The following is a 19,891-nucleotide window of genomic DNA, read 5'->3' as shown; positions in this document are numbered from 1 at the left end:
GGTACTAAGTTTAGGGTGTCCATTGACCTTTTATTCTCTCTTGCTCTCTTTTTTCTTTTCTTTTTTTTTTGTAGAAGCACAGTTTAGGGTAGTCCACTATCTTTAACAATTTTGAAGAATTTTTTTTTTGTCTAATTTCTCAATCTCTCTCTTCTTATCTTGGCAGAGGCAAACTTGGGAGTATATTCAAATTTCTAAATGGTTTCGACAATATTCAAATAAGACCAATTTTTGACTCCTATCACTTGCTACTAATTTCTACAGAATTCAATATTCTTTTATCAGTTTCCTCAACTTTTTCTGTTTGGAAATCTATTTTAATGGAATTTTTTTTTAAATTTTCAGTGAAATTTTAATTCTACATATTTATAGGCTTAGCTTCTCAAAACTTTTTTTCAATACATATATATGTATATACTTTAATTTTTCTCTCTCTTTCCTCACCCTCCAACTTAAATTCCATTGTCCCCAATGGCATAACTAGACTGATGTAAAAAGGGATTGGGCCAAAGGGAACAAGTAATAGGTTTTTCTGAGGGGTTCAAGGTATGCCACCTAGCCTTGAATCAAGAAAATAAAAAAACTCTAATCCTAAAATTAGAAAAACAAAAAATTACATTGGGTTGCCTCCCAACCAGCGCTAAGTTTAACGTCTTCAGCCGGACACAACTGGATCACCCAGACTAAAGGTCTCAACTCCTCTACTCTCAGATACTCCTTCTATGTATGGTTTAAGCCTTTGGCCATTGACCTTGAACATGGTTCCATTCTTGGGATCAACTATTCTAACCGCACCATGCTCGAACGCTTTATCAACAACAAACGACCCATCCCATCTGGATTTTAATTTCCCCGGAAACAACCGCAACCTAGAATTAAAGAGCCAAACTTTTTGACCAGGTTCAAATGTTTTTCGAGAGATGTTTTTATCATGAAACACTTTCATTTTGGCTTTATAAATGCGAGAGTTTTCATAGGCTTCATTGCGAAGTTCTTCCAGCTCACTTAATTGTAGATCTTGGTGCGGTCCAACTTGGGTTAGATCGAAGTTGAACTTTTTGATGGCCCAATAGGTCCGATGCTCTAATTCTATAGGAAGATGACAAGCTTTGCCGAAGATTAGCCTATAAGGAGACATTCCAGTGGGAGTTTTATATTCCGTCCGATAAGCCCAAAGTGCACCATCCAATCTGTTGGGCCACTTTTTTTGGTCCGACCTAACAGATTTTTGCAGAATACTCTTAATTTCCCAATTGGAAACTTCCACTTGTCCATTTGTTTGAGAATGGTAAGGGCTTGCTATCGTATGAGTGATTCCGTATTTGCGGAGCAAAGCACGAAATTGTGCATTAGTGAAATGTGATTCCCCGTCACTAATGATTGCTTGTGGGCACCCAAACCTAGAGAAAATGTTCTTTTGAATAAATTTCATTACAACTTTGCGGACATTGGTCCGGGTTGCTACTGCCTCAATCCATTTTGACACATAATCAACAACCACTAGGATGTATTCGTTACTGGATGATGGCGGAAATGGTCCCATGAAATCAATATCCCAAACATCGAAGATTTCTACAATTAGAATGGGATTAAGTGGCATCATATCCCTACGGGACATATTCCCGACAACCTGGCATCTTAGGCAATTTTTACTGAAAGCATGGGCATCCTTAAATAAACTTGGCCAATAAAAGCCACTTTGTAGTACTTTGGCTGCCGTTTTCTTCCCCAAAAAATGCTCCCCACAAGCAAGAGTGTGACAAAAATTAAGGATACTTTGGTGTTCAGACTCGGGGGCGCATCTTCGGATTACTTGATTTGAACAGAGAGGGAATATCTCAAGGTCTTCCCAGAAATAGTATTTGAGCTGTGAGAAGAATCTGTCATTCTCATTCTTGGACCACCCCCCAGGAATTTTACCCACTGCTAAATAGTTGACAATATGAGCAAACCACGGAGGTGTGCTATGGGAGACCGCCAAGAGGTGTTCATCTGGAAAAGAGTAGTCATGCATAGGTTCACTCTTCTCAATTTGGATTCTGGACAGATGATCAGCTACTACATTTTCAGAGCTCTTTTTATCCCGAATCTCAAGGTCAAATTCTTGTAAAAGAATGATCCATCCGATGAGTCTATGTTTGGCCTCTTTCTTAGACAACAAATGTCTTAAGGCCGAGTGATCAGAATAGACAACCACTTTGGTGCTCAATAGGTATGGGCAGAATTTTTCCAAAGCAAACACTACAGCTAACAATTCTTTCTCTGTGGTGGTATAATTCAATTGGGATTCCGAGAGGGTACGACTTGCATAATAGATCACCACAGGATGTTTATCCACCTTTTGTCCCAAAACAGCTCCAATGGCGTGGTCGGAGGCATCACACATGATTTCAAAGGGCAAAGACTAGTCGGGAGGTTGCAGAATTGGAGCCTTGGTCAGTGCCCCTTTCAAGTACTCAAAGGCCTTAAGACATGAGTCATCAAAGCTGAATGGACATCTTTTGCTAGGAGGTTGCACAATGGTTTGGAAATTTGGGAAAAGTCCTTAATATATCGTCGGTAGAAGCCAACATGTCCAAGAAAAGAACGGATTTGCTTGACAGAAGTGGGAGGTGGAAGTTTAGAGATTAGGTCAATTTTTGCTTTGTCCACCTCGATACCCCGTGAAGAAACTATGTGGCCTAAAACAATGCCTTCTTTGACCATAAAATGACTCTTCTCTCAACTGAGGACCAAGTTTGTGTCGATACATCGTTGAAGAACTTTTCTTAAGTGTTCGAGACATGATTCGAAGGAATCCCCAATGACCAAGAAATCATGCATAAATATTTTTAGGAAATCACCCACCATTTCTGAAAAAAATTGCCATCATGCACCTTTGAAAGGTTGCTGGTGCATTACATAATCCAAATGGCATTCGTCGGAAGGTTAATGTTCCATAAGGGCAGGTAAAAGTTGTCTTCTCTTGGTCTTCGGGGTAAATGGCCACTTGGTTGTACCCAAAATACTCATCTAAGAAGCAAAAATATTTTTGCCTGGCGAGTTTTTATAGAATTTAGTCAATGAAGGGCAAAGGGAAGTGGTCATTTTTTGTGACTGCGTTGAGTTTCCTAAAGTCGATGCACACTCGCCATCCCATGGTAAGTCGGGTAGGGATTACTTCACCTTGATCATTAGTGACCACGGTGAGTCCAACTTTTTTAGGCACCACTTGCGTAGGACTTACCCAACTGCTATCTGAGATTGGGTAGATAATACCCGCATCTAACTACTTAACTACTTCTTGTTTGATCACCTCTCTCATATTTGGGTTCAACCTTCTTTGCATCTCCCTACTAGGTTTGACACCTTCCTTTGTGGAAATATGGTGCATACAGATGGACGGACTAATACCCTTCAGATCAGCTACTGACCAACCAATAGCACCCCTATACTCCTTTAATACCTCAATCAGTTTCTCTTCCTGTCTAGGGGTTAAGTTTGTGGCTATGATCACCGGCAGTGTTTGGTCGGGTCCTAAAAACACATACTTAAGGGAGTCCGGTAAGGGCTTTAGTTCCAGTTGTGGGTGAGATTCCAGAGAAGGCACAGGTGGTTCACCCTTTAGTTTTGGTAGAGGTTCAATAGTAGGCCAAGATTGAAATGGGTGAGGAGACTTCATTAAGGCATTAGCTTCCTCTGTCGGGTCATCTACTATGACCAGATTGGTTTCTCCGGGGTTTCTTTCTACATCTATCGTACAACAATTCTTATTCTTTTTTGGGTAGGCAGAAGGATTTCCAGACTCATACAGGTCTTCACACTTTTCCTCCCTTTGAAAAGCTGAGGTTTCTTCAGCATTTTCTAATTCTGGGGTATTAAAGGTTGTAGGATCTTCGTATTGGGGAAGACCTAAGGATTCATCTCTGGGGTTTACAACCGGTTGACTAGGCATTGAATCATTTTCCCATTGCAGGTTAGCTTCCCTAAGCTGAATTACTTGGCTCTCTAATTTTAGGATTGACTATTGCTGAGCTAGGATCAGTTGTTGGAGCTACCAAAACCTATCATCAAATGAATCGGTTTGATAAGGCTGAACCGGTTGGGTCCCAGAGTAATCATTATACTCATAGTGAGCCTGGGCTGCAGACCATTGAGAGTGCAAATCTGGCAGGGTGGTTTCTTGGGCTTGGGCCCAATAGGCAAAATTGGGTTGATTCTTCCACCCGGGATTATATGGATTAAAGGACGGGTTAACATTGGATTGGAGAAAATTGTTAGTTGCGTGTACTTGCTCTGGAATTATTGGTTGACATGGGCCCGCCGCAGGGCATTGACTCACATGATGGGCCGGGCTTGAATAGATGGAACATTTTGAGTAGGATGACAAGGTTGGGGATTGTTGACGATATGCAAGGATTTGGTCAAGTCTTTGGGCCATCCCATTGATCTTGTCCAGTTGTTGAGACACATGATTCCAATCTATTTATGGCTTAGGTTGGAGGTAGTTTCTCATTCCACACACTCCGGCCAATGCAAATTTTTTTTTCTTTCTTCTTTTTTTTTTGAAATTTAAAATTTGAATTTATTTCAAATTTAGATCTTGAAATTTAAACTCAAATTTGATTTTTTTTTTACTTTTTTTAATTCGAAATTTAAATTTTTGAAATTTAAATTCAAATTCAGATTTTGAAATTTAAATTCCTAAAATTTAAATTCAAGTTCAAATTTTTAATTTTTTTAATTTTCTCTCTTCTTTTTTCTTTTTTTATTATTATTTTTTTGAAGGCAAACAAATCAACCACAAGACCTAGGGTTTCCTAAACTAGTGGTTCAACCAATGTGAATCCTTTTAGGTTCACTTGGAATTACACCACTTCCTTTGGTTAGCCAGGTAAGAGGTGGGGATGTGGGAGGCTCCCCTTGCTCTCACAAAGACCTAATTAAGTAACCACAAAACCCGCTTTGGCGTAGCCGTTTAACCTCTTTCCTTAGACACCAACCACTGGTTATGGAAAGTAATTACAAGCTTTCCTAAAATTCAGCACACCTTTGAACCAAATGTGTGGATTCCCTAAAGGATCTTTCCATCCAAATTTTAAATTAGGGTTAGGGTGAACTGCACATGAATGGTGGTGATTTTTGAGCTAAGAAAGGGTGATGAAATCCCCACCTTATCTTATTTAGGTTGGATGCCCTTAAATGAGTTAACGGAAACACAACACAACAAAATGCAACTAACTACAATGCATGAACAATTATTTCTAAGATGTAATTCAGCAATTAAACATAAAAGAATAAGGCAAACAACTAAGCAAAACAAACAATTAAAATAATAAAGAGAACACCTAACACATTCACAACTGACAATAATAATTTCAGCAAATAAATAAACCTATATGATGCATGGTCTATAATATCAAACCCTAAATAATGGAATGAAAATGCATGAAAAATATTAACCAATTTTTTTTTTAATTCAAAATTTAAATTTTTGGAAATTTAAATTCAAATTCAGATTTTAAAATTTAAATTTGATTTTTTAATTTTTTTTTAACTTCAAAAATTTAAAATTTAAATTTTGAAATTTGAAATTCAAATTCAAATTCATATTCAGATTCGAATTAAAATTAAAATTCAGATTTGAAATTTAAAATCAATTTCGAAAAGTTCAACAATTTCCTAATTGGCAATTAATTATTCAATTAAACAACTAAAAGAAAGGAAATTAAATAAAGCAACAAATAATAATTGTGAACAGAAAATAAAACAACAATTAATTGTGCTAAACAGAATTAACAACTTCCAAAAATAAATTCTAACAAACTAATTGCCAATCTAAAAATTAAACTGAAAATAAAATGATCAAAAAGAAAATTATATAAGAAATAGATAAAATAAAAGAAAAAAATACAAACCTTAAAAAAATTAAACCATAAATAAAATAAACAAAAGAAAAAAATATGTTGAATTTTTTTATTTATATTTTTTTTCGTTTTTTTAATAAAAGAAAAATACATCTAAAAATTAATACGAAAAGAAAAATACGCTGCAAAAAATAAATAACATAAAATAAAGGAATTTTTTTTGTTTTTTATTGTTTTTTTTGTGACATAAAAGAGAAAAAAAACGCATCTAAAAAAATTAAACCGAAAATAAAATAAAACAAAAGAAAATTATGCTGCAAGAAATAAAATTATTTGAAATAAATTATTTTTTTTTGTTTTTTTTAAATCTGAAATAAAAGAAAAACACAAACCTAATAAAGCAAAAAAAATCAAAGAAATTAAAATAAAGAAAGTAGAATAGATCTAGAAACAAAATAATACTAGAAAAAAATAAATCGGATAAAAAAATTAATTAAAAATTCAAAAATCACTATACAACTAAACAAAAGAGTTCAAAAATAAAAATAAAAAATCAAATGTAAAATGGAACGACTACACCTGAAACGCAATATTCCGTCCTGTAGAATCAAAGAAACAAGAATTAAACTGAGATAACAGATCAATTAATAAAACGAAAAAGAAAAAATAATGAAACAGATTCGGAAAAAGTAAATAAAAATTTTTCTCCGTGTTTCCCCGGCAACAGCGCCAAAAACTTCGTGTGTCCAGAAACACGTTGTTAAACACTCCGGAACACCTGTTTAAACATTTATAATTTTTTTCCAATTCTCAAACAACTACTAACACAGTAAAGTGATGAGAACGGGTCGTATCCACAGGGAAGCAAGGGAAAAATAATTACGTTCTTAGATCCCTGAGAGAGAACACAAATGAGAGTTGCAGAAGTATAAAATTAATTAATTAAAAAAATGGAATTCATTAAAACCAAATTCGAACAGTATTGAGAATAACAAGTGCATAAAAAATAAATAAATAACAGAAACAAATAAATACAAGAAACAAAATAAAAATGTTTGAGAATCCGAGCAGAGGTAGTAGTTTTCGGATCTCTCCTTCCACGCTCGAACTTCTCGAGCTAGGCCTTCCGTCTTACCTGACCGAATTTCAGATCTATAGAAGAGAATTAAAACACAAATTAAATCTAATAAAAGTAAATTTGCATAAAGGAAAAATAAAATGAAATTAAAGAACATAAAGTAATTCTAAATTTGAAGAATATGGTTGGGATTCAAATTCAGAGGTGACAGTAGTGGTGTTGGTGAACTGCAAGTAGGAACCCCTCCTCTTGCTTGGGCGTCCTCCTCTTCCTCTACCCTTGAACTTCTCAAGATCAACCTTCCTTGTTACCTGGGTGAATTGACCAATCCCTTCTACAGGGCCCTTGGGACCCTTTTTATAGAGATTGGTGGATATAACTGGAATTCGAGAGAAAGAGGGGGGTGGAAGTTGGGTTTTAGCAAAACTATGGGTGCCCTAGGGTTTAGAATGAAGGGTTTGGATGGTTCTAGGGTGATCCTAAGGTTGAGAAGAAAAGGAAAAGGCACCCAATATTATGTAAGGCTGAGATTTAATGGCTAAAGGCTAAATGGTGAATATTTGAAGTTAGGTGGCTCCTAGGGTTAGAATGCTAAAAAGAGAGTGCCTTAGAATGGATGGTGGAGATTAGAAGGGATGGAAGGCGAGGATTTAACAGTTAGGGGTGGATATGGTTTGTTTAGAGTGAAAAGAATAGGTTAAAGGATGCCCTAGGGTTTGCTAAGGTGTGGGGAGCATGCTAATACAATAGGAGGGGTGCCAAACTGGGTTTAGCAGCTAGGAAGCGCCCTCCTTCTTTCAGTTTTTCACAAAAACACCCTCTCTTAGTGGACTTCACACCAGCTTCCCAAAATCTGCGTTTCAGCCATGAAAACTTTCCAGTTTTCCCCAGAATTTGCACAAAGACTCTTAGAGGCCACAACATTGCATTTAACTGGGAAAAGGGAACATCTTGACTATTCTAAGGCTGAAAATACCCCTGAATTGATGCCCTTAAGGCATCAAAATGCATAGTTATCACAGTGCGGGCTGGGCTTGGGTTGGGAAGATTGGGCTCGGTCTGGGCTCAGTCCTTAAGCCCAAAATTTAGGGTCGGGCCTGGATTGACCATAAATTTGGCCCAACTCGCCCAACTTGCACCGCTAATGCTAATGCAGCAGTTGCATATGAATCTACCAATATTCTTGCGAATAAGAACATTATCCCTAGTCGACCATCCATGGAGACTCTTGTAACAACCAAAGCAAAGGTGGATTGATAGGACCCAAGGCAATGCTCCTTTCCAAGCCCAGGCCCCATATCCCTCAGGACAGACAAGCCTCTTCAGCATAGGCCCCTGACTCGGCTCGCCTAGGACCTAGTGAGTAGAGATACTGATCCATACAAGCCTCCCATTAGATACATTTACACTAGGTGGTCACATCAACCCTCTACAGCTAGCACCAACAATGTGGAGATTGTTTAATCATTATATAAAGTGGTTGTTATGTAACCATCTGCTTAGAATTGAATAATTCAAATCTCTTTATTCTCTTAGTTCTCTTTGTTTTCCTCTCCCTACTCGCACTCTTCCACTTAAACTCTTTTTCAAGAGACTGAGCTCCCTCGAAGAAACTTGAATCGCAGTGCAAAGCTATTATGGAAGGTAAAACCAATACATTAATTGGTTGGAGAGTATCATAGCAAATGCAGCCACAACTCCAACTAGGACTTTTAACACCAACGACACAACCCTTGTCAATACAGGTACCATAGCAATTGCAAATAATGTCTCTATGAAAGGTAATGGAAGTAATTCCTAGATTACAAAGGCATCTAATCATATGACTAGTCTAATCATATGACTAGTGTCTCATCATTATTCTCATCTTATAGTCTTTCTTTGGCAAGGATCGAAAAATTGCAATATATCATGGTGTATTGGCCAATACATATTGAACCAGGAACCCCTTGATATGCCCTTATTACATGTGTTTTGGGGTCTAAACTGGTCAGGGGGTAGACGGGCCTTAAACCAACATAAAGCACAACACGATATAGGCTGATATGCCCCAATTGGCGTATTGGCCTGTATCAATATTTAGAACCTTGTTCTTTAGTAGGGACAAAGTGTCTATAGTTGATGGCTCCTTTGCTCCCATCATTGGTAAATGGGACATTTGATCATCTAATAATATTATTCTGTCCTCTGCCCTTCACTTTCCTAAACTAAGTAGTAATGTTCTACTATTATTAGTCTAACATAGAAATTGAATTGCTTTGTGACCTTTTCCCTTTGATTGATGCGTTTTTTAGGATTTGGTATCCAAAAGGATGATTGAGAGTGGCCATGAGATGAATGGAATCTACCTTCTCGATGTTGAAGTTGTTTCACAAGGTCATCATGTTGATAGTAGTAGTGTGGAGTCACAATATCAAGATGTGAGCTAGTTCATGTTATGGCATAAGTGTATGGGTCATTTGTCTTTTTCTTCTTTGTAGTCATTGTTGCCTTAGTTATTTAAGTCAATCCAACTGTTAAGTTTGGAATGTGATATATGTAGAGGGTTAATACAAGGTGATCTACTCTCACATTTCCTATTTACACTTGTGGCAAATGTATTTAGTAGAATGATTTCTAAAGCAGACAGGGAGGAGCTAATAAGTGGTTAGAGGATAGGCAGGAATAATGTCTCGGTGACCCATCTTCATTTTTTTGATGATATTATCGTTTTTTGTGAGGGGAGAGTTAAGGAGAGTGAGAAATCTCAAGAATCTTATAAAATCTTTTGAGTCTGCCTCTAATCTGACAATTAACGGTTATGTGGTTGGAATCAATTTGGAGGATTGGGAGATAGAGGCTATTGCAAGTTGCTTAGAGTGTTCCATGTTCTCTTGGCCTTTAACCTACCTGGGTCTTCCTCTAGGTACTAACCCAAATGAGAGTCATTTCTGGTATCCAATTGTGGAAAAGTTTGAAAAGAGGTCGACAACTTGGAGGAAGAGTTGCATTTCATTAGTGGGTAGAGTGTCCTTGATTAGGGCTTACCTTGCTAGTCTTTCGATTTATTTTCTCTTGGTGTTTAGGATACCCTCAAGGGAAGCTAAGAAGTTAGAAAAGGTGATGAGGGGTAATTTGGTCCTCCAAATTACTTGTAACAACCCGCAAAAGAAGCTTCACAAAGGTTATACATCCCTCCTAAATCATGTGCTATAGTTAAGGTGAAACAATATGCCATCCCCTTATTAATTGTGAAGTGGCTAGAAGTTTGTGGTGATACTTTCTTGACACTCTAGGACTCCCCCAAAATCTGTAAGGGAGTTCGTTTGCTCTTGGCAAGGGCTGAAGTTCAAAATGGGCAAGGGAGGATGATGCTTTTGGAAGGCTACTATCCGTGCTGTCATGTGGAGTATTTAGGAAGAAAGAAATAGGAGAATTGAGATACTCTTCCTTGGTGACTCTACAATATCATGTCCAAGATATTCTTAATAGCTGGACGATGAATAGTAAAGTCTTCGCTGGATTCAACTTGGGTGACTTGCAAAGAAATTGACTAGAATTATGTTGACTTCCCTGTTGCATTCTCAACCTACTATTACAATCACCTCAAGGTAGGAGAGTGAGTTTTCCTAAACTTTGATGTAAGTTTAAGGAAGACTAACGAGGGTTCGTCTGAAGCTAGAATTGGAGGCCTTTTGCTTAGATCTAATGAAGACTTGGTTTGGGTATTTAGTGGCCCTTCCAAGGCAAAAGACACTGCGGAATTTGAGACTCAAGCTCTCCTTGAAGGCCTCATAATTGCCAAGTTACAACAACAGGTTTAGATCTATTGCAGTGGAAGGGGATTAGAGGAATGCCATAAAATGGGCATCTGGACATACCTCAGGCCCCTGGAAGCTCTCTCGCCTTATTGATAGAAATTTGTGAGATTTCCTCTTGGTTGCAGTGTAGTTTCAGATATGCACCCTCTTGAGGTGTCTTTGGAGGATGTGGTGGAATCTTTGGAGGAACTAATAGGCAATTTCTCAATTTCTTTGAAACTTGGGAACTTGGAGGATGGTTCTGTGTGGGTGTTAACAAATGTGTATGGGTTCATTAACTATAGAGAGAGAGAGGGAGAAAAATGAATTCTAGGATGAGTTATATGTGATTAAAGGATTATGGGAGGGTCCTTGGTGCTTGGGTGGGGATTTTAATGTAATTAGGTTCATGGAAGAATCAAATAATCCCTAATAGACAATTACAACTAGTATGAGGAAGTTCAATGACTTTGTCACAAGGAATTCCCATTACTTGAAGCCATCTTTACTTGGACTAACTTTCAGGAAAACTGAACCTGTTCAAAGCTGGACCAATTTCTCTTTAGTGGAGCATGGGATAATCTTTTGAGGGGTTTGGTGACAAAAGCCTTACCTAGAGTTACTTCTGATCACTGCCCTATTATGCTAAGCCATGAACGCTTAGGTGGTGGGCTAGGCCATTTAGATTTGGGAATATGTGGTTGACACACCCGAATTTTGTAAAGAAGGTTGGGGAATGGTGGACTTGCCAGTTTGCTAAGTCCATTTGAGGGTGGGCACTATCTCTTTTTGGGTGTAGTTGGAATCCTCCATCAGTTTTGCAAAGCCTTTTTTTCCCCTTCTTTCTTCAGGTGCCGAAGGAAAAGGGGAAGGACCATGTGGAGATGTTTGATGCTTGCAGTTTGTTGGGCCCTATGGGAGGAAAGAAATTCTAGAATCTTTTCTGAAGTAGAAAAAAGCAATGAAGAACTGAGAGACTTGATCCATACAAGGGTAGTACAGTGGCTGAAATCCTCAGAGCTGTTAACAGACTTCACAATGGTTGAATTGTTTGAGGAAGTGGGGTGATATTGCTAACTGCACCCAGACCAAAGCAATCTTGTGTATGTCTTGGACTCCCCCACTGGCTGGCTTCTTAAAACTAAACTTTGATGGGAGCAGTCGGGGGAATCCTAGACAATCAGGGATTGGAGGTGCGTTTAGGGATGAAAGTGGGCTTGTCTCAGCCATGTTCTCCAGCCCAATTGGAGTGGGTGACTCTCTCAGGGCTGAAATCTTTGCAGTTATGGAAGGAGTTTAAAGAGCCAAGGAAATGAATATAAGAAAACTCATCATTGAAGGTGATTCAGAGGTGGTGGTAGGGTGGCTGAATAAAGAAAACAACAGATTATGGATGTACAGTAATGAGAGGAGGAAGTTTAGGTGGCTGGTTCAAGAGATGGAAGTTAAGATTAGCTGGGTGAAAAGATCAGCTAACTCTTTTGTGGATAGGTTAGCTAAGCAAGGAGTCGAAAGGGAGTCAATGTTTTGGGCACAAGTGTAATTTTCTCCATTGTGTTCTTGGGAGTGTTAAGCTCCAATTGGAAGATAAGTGAGTTTATCTTCCTCTCTGTAATTACTTTTGTGATTAAGTAATGAAATGTTGCTATTGATCAAAAAAATGGAGTGAGGAATTGAGGGTGTAAAATGGAAAGGAGTTTGGTTCCACAAAAAATTGAAAATGTTGGGGGCCAAAATAAAAGAGTGGAACAAAGATTGGTTTGGGAGAATAGAGGAGCATATGTCCAATTTACTTTCAAGCGTTGAGGCTTTGGATGAGAAGGAAACTCAAAGAGCAATTAATGAACAGGAGAGGGAGTTAAGATGGAAACTAAAAAAGGAATTGGAAGAAGTTCTCTATAGAGAGGAAATTTCTTGGAGGCAAAAGTCGAGGCATAAGTGGATCAAGGAAGGTGATGGGAATACCAAATACTTGCATGCACTAGCCAATGGGAGAGGAGAAACAATTCTGTAACCAAATTAGAAATTGATGGAGAAGTTTTCTCCTCTCAAGAAGAGATAGCAAGGATTTTTGTGGACCACTTCAAGTCAAGGTTGAGAGGACCTCTAAACATCAAAGAGAGGCTGGAAGGCTCGATGAGAGCATTTCAGGTTGGCTAGAAATGAGTTTTGAAGAAGAAGAAATCAAACAAGTGGTGTTCTCTATGGATAGATCAAAGGCACCAGGTCCGGATGGTTTCACTATGGCCTTTTACCAAGATTGTTGGGGAATAATTAAGGAGGATCTAGTTCAGGTTTTCAAGGAATTTGAAGAGAATATGTAATCAGTCTTGGAATAAATGCCACTTTCTTAGCTCTCATTCTGAAAAAGATTGATGGTGAACACCCAAAAGACTATAGGCCCATTAGCTTGGTGACTAGCGTCTATAAAATCTTGGCAAAGGTGCTATCCTTAAGGATCAAAGTGGTTTTACTGCCTCTCATTAGTCAAGCTCAAGGAGCCTTTGTACAAGGTAGGCAAATAACCAATCAAATTCTAATAGCAAATGAGTGTGTGGACGATATGAGGAAATTGGGGGGAGGGGGGGGTCAAGGCTTTGCTTGCAAATTGGACCTTGAGAAGGCGTACAATATGGTGGACTGGAGTTTCCTCTTGGAGATACTTTGGACTTGTGGGTTTGGGGAAAGATGGTGCTTGTAGATGATTGGCTGCTTCACTTCTGTTCATTATTACTTTGTGCTAGTGAATGGAGTGGTAAAGGATTTCCTTCCAACTTGCAGAGGGTTGAGACAAGGTTATCCTCTTTATCCTTTTCTTTTTACTTTGGTGTTAGATGTGTTGAGTAGATTGATATTAAAGGCAGATAGGGAGGGGGTAATAGATGGTTGGAAGATTGGAAGGAACAATGCCTTTGTAACTCATCTCTAGTTTGTAGATGATATTAGCATTTTTTTTTTGTGAAGGAAGCGAGTTGAGAAGAGTGTGAAACCTTAAGGACCTAATATTAGGCTTTGAAAGAGTTTCCAATCTAAATATCAATTTTGAAAAGAGTTGTGTAGTAGGGGTCAATCTGTCTAACAATGAAATTGAGTCTATTGCAAATTGCTTGGATTGCTCTATTTCTTCTTGGCCCTTGACTTATTTGGGTTTACCTTTGGGTGGGAATCATAGGGAAAGCAGATTTTGGTACCTAGTTGTTGAGAAATTTGAAAGAAAATTGTCAGCTTGGAAAAAGAATTATATCACTATGGGAGGAAGGGTAACCTTGATTAAGGCTATGCTTGCCAATTTAATAATCTACTATCTTTCTATGTTTAGGATCCTTGTAGGGAGGCTAGGAAATTAGAAAAATTGATGAGAGTTTTTCTTTGGGAACCAAGGGAAGAGAAAAAGATCACTTAGTTAATTAGGAAACAATTTGTCGGAGTAAAAAGGCAGGGGGTTTGGGATTAGGGAATTTGGTCCTAGAAAATGAAGCTTTATTGGGGAAGTGGCTATGGAGATGGCCTTTGGAAAGAGAAAGTTTGTGGCACAGGGTTGTGGTTAGTATTCATGGCTGTTCCGTCTCTGGTTGGGATGTTGGGGTATCTCATTGAGCTACCTAAACAACACCTTGGAAGGTAATACATGGCGCCCTCCCCAAATTCCTTCATTTTGTAATGTATGACACTTGTTCCGGAAATTTAGTTCTTTTTTGGGAAGACACTTGGGTGGGTAATCAACCTCTAAAAGACCTATTTCCTTCTCTTTATTCTCTTTCCCTTTATAAAAAGAAGGTTGTCTTTGTCTTTCTCCCCCCTCTTGTCTTACATTTATCCTTGAACTGGGACTTTGGTTTTTGTAGGGACTTAAGGGAGGTTGTGCTTGTTTGTGTTACTGAACTTCTATCCATTTTAGAGAGTATTTGTTTGGACCCCTCTTCTCTTGATAGAAGGGTGTGGACCCCTATCCCAAAAGGTTCCTTCACTTGTGCATCCTTTTTTTTTGAACAATAAAAACAAGATTTATATTAATGATTTAAAGATAGATATGAGAGGTGCAATATACACACATACATTGAGAGACAAACAAACTTGTCTCTCCCCCGCAATATTCACTTGTGCATCCTTTTTCAAATCCCTTTGTTCTAGTACTTCACTTGAGCCTTTCCCAGTGAAAGAAGTGTGGACAAAGCCTGTGCCCCCCGAAATTGCTGTTTTTTGCTGGGAAGTGTACCTTGGTGAGATTAATACTTTGGAGAACTTACAAAAGAAAAAGCCTTTCATATGTTTATCCCCAATCTGGTGTGTGTTGTGCAAAGCTCATAGTGAGGACTGTTACCACTTATTGGTTTCTTGTTCCTTTGCTGCAGCTCTCTAGGATTGGATGTTTGTTTTGTTTGGATGTAGGTGGAAGCAACCAGCAGAGATTAAATTATTATTCTCATTGGCTACCTTTGCTTGCCCAACAAAAGGAGGGAGGAGTATGTGGAGTTGTTTCAGAGCAGCCACCTTATGGACAATTTGGGAAGAAAGAAATGCTAGAATCTTCCAAGATAAGGAGAGGTCCTTTACAGAAGTGAAGGAATGTATCTTAACCAGGGCTATTCATTGGCTGAAATCCTTGGCTTCTTTTAAATCCTTTTCATTTGATGATATTTGGAGGAATTGGGCCAGAGTTGCACACACTTAGGTTAGGAAAACTAGAGCTGTAACAGTTTGGGTAACTCCTCCAGAAGGAGTTTTTAAACTAAATTTTGACAGAAGTAGTCGGGTAACCCAGGACTGTCTAACACTGGAGTATTGAAGAATGAGAATGGCAACATCATATTCTTATTCTCAGGCCCGGTAGGGATAGGGGACTACAGGAGTTGTGTTGTTGGCTGCAGTACAAGGAATTCAGATTGCTAATCAACTAGGAGTGGAGAACTTACTAATTGAAGGGGATTTTAAGGTGATTGTGGGCTAGCTGTCAAATCCAGACTTGGTTGTTTGGAGCTATACGGATCACATATAAAAAGTTAAATGTTTAACAAGGCAAATAACGTGTAGATATCAGTGGGTGGGTAGGGAGGCAAATGCTTTGGCTGATTATCTTGCTGAACAGGGGTCTACATTGGATTGGCTATTTTGGGCTGCCTTGTAATCTTTATTTCTGATCACTTGTAATGTTTAGGGGAGGCTGCATCTTGTGCCTCTCCAAGGGATCCTTGTAAAGTTTTATTACTCTTGATTAATGAAATCATTTTCAATTAAAAAAACAAAAGAATAATGTATGCTGTTGGGGACTGAATTTTTGTATTCTAGGAAGACAAAAGGGCTGTGTATGTGTATGATTGTGGGGTGGTTAGCTGGGCCTAACTACCATTCTTTGGGATCTTATCTCTCAGATGTATGAAATTTGAACCTGCGACTCTTTAGGACAGATGAATTCTTTAACAGCCATTAAGTAACACTGCCTTTCTTAACTATAGAAAGCTACAATATTCAAATTAATTTCATCAATAGATAATACATGCACATAAATGGATCAGATCATATTAGATTGGATAGGCAAGGATCCACATTTAATCCAATTATTGTATTTGGATAAATAGATAATGCTTGTAGTCCTACAAGCTGATGACCGCTGTTTTCCCTTTTAGGTTTTCATAGAAAGCTCTCCTTTATTTTCTATATTAGATTTACAACTATTTATCTACTAGTCCAGCATCATAGAGGAGTGAAAACCATTTGATTTACTGGCCATTTGCTAGTAAATGGCCTCAAACATCAACATGTCCAGGCTGCCCTTTGTTAGCAAATCTCTCATATATTAATATCTATCTCTACAGTTCATCCGACATTTATGTTTGTATTGCCATTTGCCAAATTCCTTGATTCTTATTCTTTGGGTGTAACCTGACACGGTATCCTCCATGTGCATGCCATATTCCTCCTACATAAAAGTGAAACATGTGGAGGATCATGAAATGAAATGGAACTGATTATCCGACTAATCATATGGGTTGGATATGATTATCCCAGTATTTTGTATTTGATTTTATTTAGATACATGGAGAAGAGATGTTAAAGCTGAAGAGGTTGAGGATGACATCAATAATGCAGAACCAGGAAAATTGAGAGTCATTTCCATTTCCAAGGTGATTCCGCAATCTTTTCTTTGCAATTCTTTTGGTTTTATTTTGAGATTTTAGGGAGAGCAGAAAAAGGTGCTTAAATCGTTCTAATTATACATGTGGTGATTACTTAAAATTGTTCAGCTGAAAATTTGATGTTTGGGAAAACTGCTCTTTGTTTCTGATTCCTGGTGGTGATAAACTGGCATTACTAATTTAAAGTGCCAAGTTTGACTTTTTTTGTCATATCGTTCTTTCTTGATTTTGATGTTTAGGTACTGATGGAGAATTGAGCCTGTTGTAGGTCTCACGTGTATTTCATCCTAACTTCTCGGCTAAATGGAGGCGCTACTTTTATATTTTCCCCTTCCTAGATGAAGAGGAGCATAACAATGAGATGGAGAAGGATACTGAGAATTGTATCTCTGATAAACAATATGGAGAACATAGGAGTAATGGGTGTCTTGAGGATACTGGAGAGGAAAATGGTGGATGCTCAACCTTTGATTACGAGGGTGAACTTGAAATTGGAGAGAAACCAAGAAAGTTCAGCATTAGCAGGGTTAACCAGCTTCTACTTCAACTAGAAGGAAAACTATTATCCTACAAGGTGTTCGCACGGGACACAAAAGCCTCAAGAAGCACGTAAGAACCAACATCTCTGTAGGTGTATATGCAATATGGTCACACAAACCTGCACACATGATATTCCACTTGCTTTAAAATCTTGTACAATTTCATATAAAACTGCACACCACGTGTATATGGTTTCATTCTCCTTCATGTGTGTTGATGTGCAGGTACTCTTACTCTTTGCATTTTTGGCATGAAATTTGGCTGACCCTAAAATTTGGCTTAAGGCCCGAGCCCGAGGTCAAGCCAGACCTTCCCAACCCGAGCCCAGTCTGCACTGTAAACCAACCTGAGGGCTTAGGTTGGGCTTAGGGGAGAAGAGGCTGGTTGGGTTTGGGCTACCTAAGGGCCAGGCACAAGCCTAGCCCAAAAAGTAAAAAATCCTGACTTCTTGGGCCCGAGCCTAGCCTGAGGACCAAAAATCCAAGCCCAACTCGTGTAAAATTTCGGGCATGGTCGGTTTGGGCTTGAGCTAGGCCCACCCAAGTTGTACCCCTATCTTGCACAAAAGAAAGGAAAAGGAGAGAGAAAAGGAGTTGAGGAAGAAGATTCGAACCAATCTCTTCTCCCCCATAAAAAATGCCCATGTTAAGTGATTCTTAACAAGGGAAATACAAGGCTATACCAAAAGACAAAAATGTCCCTCATGGGCATACATTTCAACGTTCTCCCTCAAGCTGGTGCATATATATTATAAAGCTCCAACTTGTTACAAATATAATCTATTCTAGTACAACACAAGCTCTTGGTAAACAATCTCACCATTTGTCACCTTTTCTCTTACAAAGTGACAATCAACTTCTATATGCTTGGTCCTCTCATGAAAGATTGGATTGGAAGCAATGAGTAGCAACCTGATTATCACAAAACAACTTGACAAGTTCCCCTATAGGAATGCCTATCTCTTGGAGTAGATGTTTCAACTACATTAACTCGAGTGGTATGAACAGTGATTTAAAAGGCACGCCTCAGGCGTGACTAGGCACACAGGCGAGGCGCATTTTAGGATATGCACCTAACATGGACTTGTTTGGGCTTGCCTTGAGGGGCGTGGCACAAAGGCGACTCATAGAGTTGAGAATATAATATGTTTTACATCACATTAGCTACTTGAAGTAATGCAATTGAGGAAAATGTTTTATATGTTTGATTTTATTTTTAAATTCTCATTTGAATTTTACATCACATTAGCTACTTCAAATTCTCATTTGAAGTAATGCAATTGAGGAAAATGTTTTATTTTACATCACATTAGCTACTTTAAGTTTATATTTTTTATTAATATTATACATTTTTTTTTATTTTTTAGCTTTTTTTTTTTAATTTTTGTGCCTTGCTTCAAAAAGGCGCACTCCTCGCCTTGCACCTTGCGCCTTGGGCACAAATTGGCCCCTGTGCCTTTTTTGCACATTACACTTTTAAAACATTGGGTATGAGCCATTGCTCTATACTGAGTTTCAACACTACCCCTGTGCCTTTTTTACACTTTGCTTTTTACATTTTCAAGTAATGAGATTGCCATACAAGAAACTATAGTACCCTGTAGTAGATCTCCTATCCATTTAGGAACTTGCCCGGTTTGTATCGGAATATCTTTTTAAGGTTAGCTTTCCACCATTCTTGTATAGTAATCCTCGGCCCGGAGCACCTTTTAGATATTTTAACTCTTACAACACCTTCCCAGTGGGTGATTGTGGGATTTTGCATAAACTGACCCAGAATTCCAACGCTAAAGGCAATATTAGGACAGGTGATTGTGAGATAGATCAAGTTGCCAACTAATCTTCTATACCTTCAAGGATCACTGAATGGCTCCCCCTAACTATTAATTATTCACATTAGGATCCATAGGGGTCTTAACTGGTGTAGCCTATTGGACTTGTCTCATCCAACAAATCCAAGACATTGTGACAAAGGTATTCCCCACTTTGAGCGGGCTACTTCAATACCCAAGAAATACTTCAAGGATCCTAAATCCTTGGTTTGGAAGTGTTGTTGCAAAAACTGTTTTAAATCATTAGTCCCACCAACATCATTGCCAATAATGACTATATCATCAACATACACTACCAAAATAATATTCCCAAATGTAGTATCCCTACTAAAAACTGAATGATCAACTCCACACCATGGTTTTCAAGGCGCCAAGGCAAGGCTGGGCAATGGGGGGGGGCCTTGTCGCTTAGTCACCTAGGTGTCGCCTAGCGATGGATTTTTTCTGTACCATAACCATATTTCCTTAATAACTATTCATAAATTTCAAAAGAAAAGTATAAAGTTCATATTAAAGTATAGAAAATCAACATATTTATGAGAAGGAAAATAAAACTAAAAAAATTATAGGGGCTGAACCCTTACTTTTGTTATAGGAAAAGAAGAAAATAAAAAGTATTGGTAGTGGTAGTAGTAGAAGAAGTAGAAGAATATATGGAAGAAGAAAATGTGCTGATTAAATAA

General features: G+C 38.2%; 1 protein-coding gene across 2 annotated transcripts in view; it reads left to right on the top strand.

Annotated features, from left to right (window-relative positions):
- LOC104601650 (Pseudouridine synthase family protein) overlaps nucleotides 1–19,891 on the top strand; it is a 59,088-nt gene that overhangs the window by 31,983 nt on the left and 7,214 nt on the right. The window contains exons 5-7 of one of the 2 annotated variants that reach the window (XM_010265086.3): nucleotides 16,734–16,825; nucleotides 17,106–17,446; nucleotides 17,602–19,731. In XM_010265086.3, the coding sequence (XP_010263388.1) occupies nucleotides 16,734–16,825; nucleotides 17,106–17,446; nucleotides 17,602–17,746 (578 nt within the window). In that variant the 3' untranslated portion in view covers nucleotides 17,747–19,731. Of the gene's footprint in view, nucleotides 1–16,733; nucleotides 16,826–17,105; nucleotides 17,447–17,601; nucleotides 19,732–19,891 lie in introns of those variants that run through there. The other variant, XM_010265084.3, reaches the window with a different exon arrangement.

This window comes from Nelumbo nucifera, chromosome 8 (assembly GCF_055504915.1).
Source record: "Nelumbo nucifera cultivar China Antique chromosome 8, China Antique-T2T, whole genome shotgun sequence".
NCBI classification, from domain to species: Eukaryota; Viridiplantae; Streptophyta; class Magnoliopsida; order Proteales; family Nelumbonaceae; genus Nelumbo; species Nelumbo nucifera.
The sequence above is the reverse complement of the archived record's forward strand: the minus strand, read 5'-3'. Positions and strand labels throughout refer to the sequence as shown.